This window comes from Perkinsus marinus, assembly GCF_000006405.1.
Source record: "Perkinsus marinus ATCC 50983 genomic scaffold scf_1104296966216, whole genome shotgun sequence".
Classification (NCBI taxonomy): Eukaryota; Perkinsozoa; order Perkinsida; family Perkinsidae; genus Perkinsus; species Perkinsus marinus.
This window is the reverse complement of record NW_003204008.1, coordinates 114,772-119,003: the sequence shown is the minus strand read 5'-3', so window position 1 is coordinate 119,003 and position 4,232 is coordinate 114,772. Positions and strand designations below refer to the sequence as shown.

Genomic DNA, 4,232 nt, shown 5'->3' with positions numbered 1-4,232 from the left:
ACTTCAGATGGTCGCGGTGTTTCTATGGCCAAGCTTTCTCAACAAGCATGGGTTATGATGATTGTGATGATTATCACACTATGGCAGATATATGCCGAACTAAGTGACGATCAAGTCGATTTCACTTGAGTATTTGAACATTGTTTCTCATCGAATATCACACAGGTGAATTCTTGTAAGCCTGTTCTCCTTGCATATGTATGCATTATGTATATCATCTAGAGCTACTCGGTCCATAGACTATTGTCGTCATCCATGTATCGACGTGAATGCTGATCAGGGATAGGTTTCCCGTATGGTGACAGATTTGAGTTCAATTCTTCCCACGTGAATGGTTGAGTCCCAAATGGAAATTCTCACAAGATGTGAAACACGCCGACATATCAACATAAGCGGAAGTGAGGCGTTTATGATTATTAGACTGGGAAGATGACTAACAAAAGCATCCCCTCAATCAGCGTGAAAGTACCACTTCCCAATGGTGTTATAAATAACTATTGTAACATTATGAGATTATCTTGCACCTCGTAGAGAGAAGCTCTTCCCCGGTCAACAATAGTTATTACATTTCTATTTTTTGTAAGAGAATAATCGAGGAAATATCCTCCCAGTGGTGAAGTAGCCGTCGAGGCTGCGGCCAAGAATCAAAGTTGTCCAAGATTTTCCCGTCAACAGGTAGTGTTGAAGCCTTAGAGTAGATGGACATTGTTATTTTCCATGTATTACTTGTTATAAAGGTAACTAAACCCAATCGAAACTATGAATGAACACAATAATTGGGTACTAACAAGTTGAAATCGTTGAGATAGGTAATCCTGTGATGATAAGTTATAATTTCATTTGTAACTATGCACACGACAATGGACAGATTATCTTCAATATTATTCTCCTAGACAGAAAACAGTCAATGTGCCGAGTAAACCTCCAATGAAAATGCCGTTGATCAGCGAGAAAGCCATAGCATACCCCGCGACCTCCTGTTCGGCTTTGTCAGCAGGGACGCGTTGTGGCCCATACATCATGGATAAGGTCGCAGTAAGACCATTGGTGATAGCGAGGAACACCATTCCTACATGTTTGAACCAATCCCAGTGAAATGGCTTGGTCGTGGGGTAGAGGGCAGTGCAAATGAACAAGGGTATGAATAGAGCACGACAGAGAGCGAAGATAATGAGAGGCTTTTGAGGGATCATCAAACCCACATTGGGAGCGAACCTGCCAACAGTATCGGCAATTTGATAAGTAAAAGTGACCATGGGTATGAAATCATTGGTGGCGTCCTCGGTCCCGGCCTGGGCCTCCCACTTCATGGTCTGACTTGGGAAGCATATAAATGTAATAGTGAGAACCGACCAAGCACAGAAGGCCATCGGGGCGACATCTTTGAGAATCATCCACACTGGGCGTCTCGTTTGACGTTCCTTCAGCGAGCTCGCCGTGTTTCTGTTCTTTTCGATAGCGAGTACATATCTCATATGAGGATGCTTTGACGTGATACCACGGAACATTGGAATGATCGCTAGAGTGACCAGCGATGTGAGAAAGAATAAAACAAAGCAGACCCATTCATCTCGGCGTTCTATATTTCCAAATATAACATTTAATAGTAAAAGAATTGGCCAACCAACAACACCACCAATGCCCTCGCCGACCATGACCCAGTTCATGCAAGACTTAGGGCAGAGAGCAGCCAACCCAAAGGCCGTAGACTCCATCACTGCATGCCCAAAAGCGATGAAGACAATACAAACAGTTCCGAGGGCGTTTCCAAGGCCAGTGTTGGGAGAAGGATTGTCCGTACCAATTGTCATCGCAACAACAGCGAGCAGAATATTGAACACTGCTAGCAGCCCACATCCCCAATCGAATCGCGGAGCGAAGGTAAACCTGTTGCCGTAGAAGATAATGAAAAGCTGCGCGATGTTGACTGCCAAGCCGTAGAAGATTGATATAGTCGAACCGAAACCGTGATTGAATTTGTCATCCAAATACACCAAGTCGGTCAAGATGAAGTTCCATGGTGCCAAGGCGACGAAACCGTAGATACAGAATTGTAACAACAGCGTCCAGGTAACGGGTGGCGCTTCGCCCTCCTTGCTTGTGCTGAAGGATGAGGTCACCGGAGGCTTCTTTTCCGACGGTGCCGGGATCCCCTGCATCTCACGGATTTCGGTGATGGTCGAACGTCTTCTGGCTTCGGTCATGTCGATAGGAAGAAAGAACCTATTCGATGCCTTGATCGGAGAACTGAGTATTACTTGCAGATTGCAGGGAATAGGTATGGACGATGAGAGGAACGTCAAAGATCGTGTTGTGGTTTAACGAAATTGGTTATGGCGGTGAAATTTCATGCCGAAGGTCGGGGGTTCGATTTTTGGGTTGTGCTTTTTTAAATCTTCGTTTCAGCTAGGGAGCTCATTGCCCTTCTGTCTCAGGGTTCCTCGAACCGGTTATGTGTGACCCCGCAAGTGAGTTCCGTAGAGCTCGGAACTCTCGATCAGGGGCAGGCCCAACAAAATGAAGTGACGATAAACAACAGTAACGACAGCCCAAGCTGGAAGGACTATAATAGTCTAGCTGCTTCTCGGTTTCTCCTACTTCTGCATCCTCGGTAAAGTTGCCTTGGCGCTGTGGAACTTCATATTCACCGACCTCCTAGATCTGGCGAACAAATTGGAGTATCGTCTTAGCTCGATCGTCTACGATGGGTTGGCTAATAACGTTACTCAACTCTTTATCATATTCTGCGGTAACCAGTTCACGTTTGCTCAAAGGTTCGATACCGGTTGCAGCTTCTTGGCTCTCCTCGACACCTACTCCAATTGTGGTAATCGACGAACGCTGAAGACGACAATTGCAGTTGACGAATTACAACATATTTTTTCAGGCTGAGAATCACAGCCGCGGTGCGATCGATGTGATTACCCTTTCGTGCTAATGCCCAGCAAGGCCTTGAGCTGATTTTTAATATATCGGACTCGCGATGTCGTGGTGGGGCCTTTGATCATACTGGGCCTGTTTCATAGGAGCAAATTGCGCCTTAAACTTAAGTAACGGCTTAAGTATACCTTAAGTAACTCCTTAAGTTGCTCCTATATTTAAGGCGCCTTAAATTAAGTATCCTCGTGAAACAGGCCCACTATTATGGATCTACCGCCCTAAGCCTGGCCACCCTCTCTCCGAAACCATGTATCAATTAGGTTATGGAGGACGAGGGCATGCCCTCTGTAGGGTTCTTCGACTGTATCCTCCTAAACGTCCATCGCAATGATGAATGAGTTTGTTGGGGTCTCCTCTCGGTAAGTTCCGTCTTGTCTCTCACAAGGACCCTCTACTCAAACAAGTCAAAATAAGAGAAGAAAGAACCGACAGTTCGTCAAACCAGACGTTGAGTACGTACAAGGAGCTCGATGCGTCGATGGCTGTCTGTGCGTGGTCAGTCCACGGAATCATCCAGGAACCTATAATGGTCTCGGGAGGGGAAAACTCATTTTGAATTTTCCACGTATGGCTAGTAACACATTCTTCAATCAGTTTCCCATGTAAATGTCATCATCACATTAGAAACATCATTTTCCCCATTGTTATCAAACCCTAGGGGAACGTTATTTCTCAAAGCTGCATGTCTTCCTACCTAACTATACTACGCCTTTTACTCTGCGAAACATTCGCTGCCGACACCCTGAGTAAACTCACAGTGTTTTCGTGAATAGCGTATAATTTTTCTGTTATTGATTTTATCATCATTTTTATCACTACTGCAACTTCTGTTGTTCAGTGTGTGTGCCTTACTTGTTGTTTATATCATTTATATGATATTTTGTTCATTCGCAGGGTTGGCAATGCTGAATTTCGAACAGTTGCTTTCAACAGGAAAAGGATAGTTTCAATGTCATTTTAATTAGGGTAGTGTCTTTTTTGCAGTGCGGTAAGATTTGCATATGATCAGCCACATGTGTTGGTGACAATATCGAAACTCTGAGGAAATTTTGTTAGTTTCTGTACACTTTTCTCCCGATTCGTATATAAACTCCTGTGATTAGTGAGGAAATTTTTGAGCTCAGCTGAGGAAAGCGAACATATTTTGCAGCACTGCTTTTTTGAAGCGGTGATGTCTTTTTTCCTTAGGGATTCTCAGGGTGCGAAAAGTAAATTTCTTGAATGTCATAAAATATATTGAAATAATGTAAAAAATTTTCGAATAAATAAAATATTTTTCCCTTCTGCGAAAA

The 4,232-nt window shown here is 44.0% G+C and overlaps 1 protein-coding gene across 1 annotated transcript; it reads right to left on the bottom strand.

The window, feature by feature from the left end:
* Positions 1 to 881: 881 nt before the first annotated feature.
* On the bottom strand, positions 882 to 2,204 carry Pmar_PMAR024364 (equilibrative nucleoside transporter, putative; the record flags this gene model as incomplete). The annotated part of the gene is made up of 1 exon (XM_002769279.1): positions 882 to 2,204. The coding sequence occupies one exon, from the start codon at positions 2,202 to 2,204 to the stop codon at positions 882 to 884; it is 1,323 nt and encodes a 440-aa protein (XP_002769325.1).
* Between the last annotated feature and the right edge of the window lie 2,028 nt (positions 2,205 to 4,232).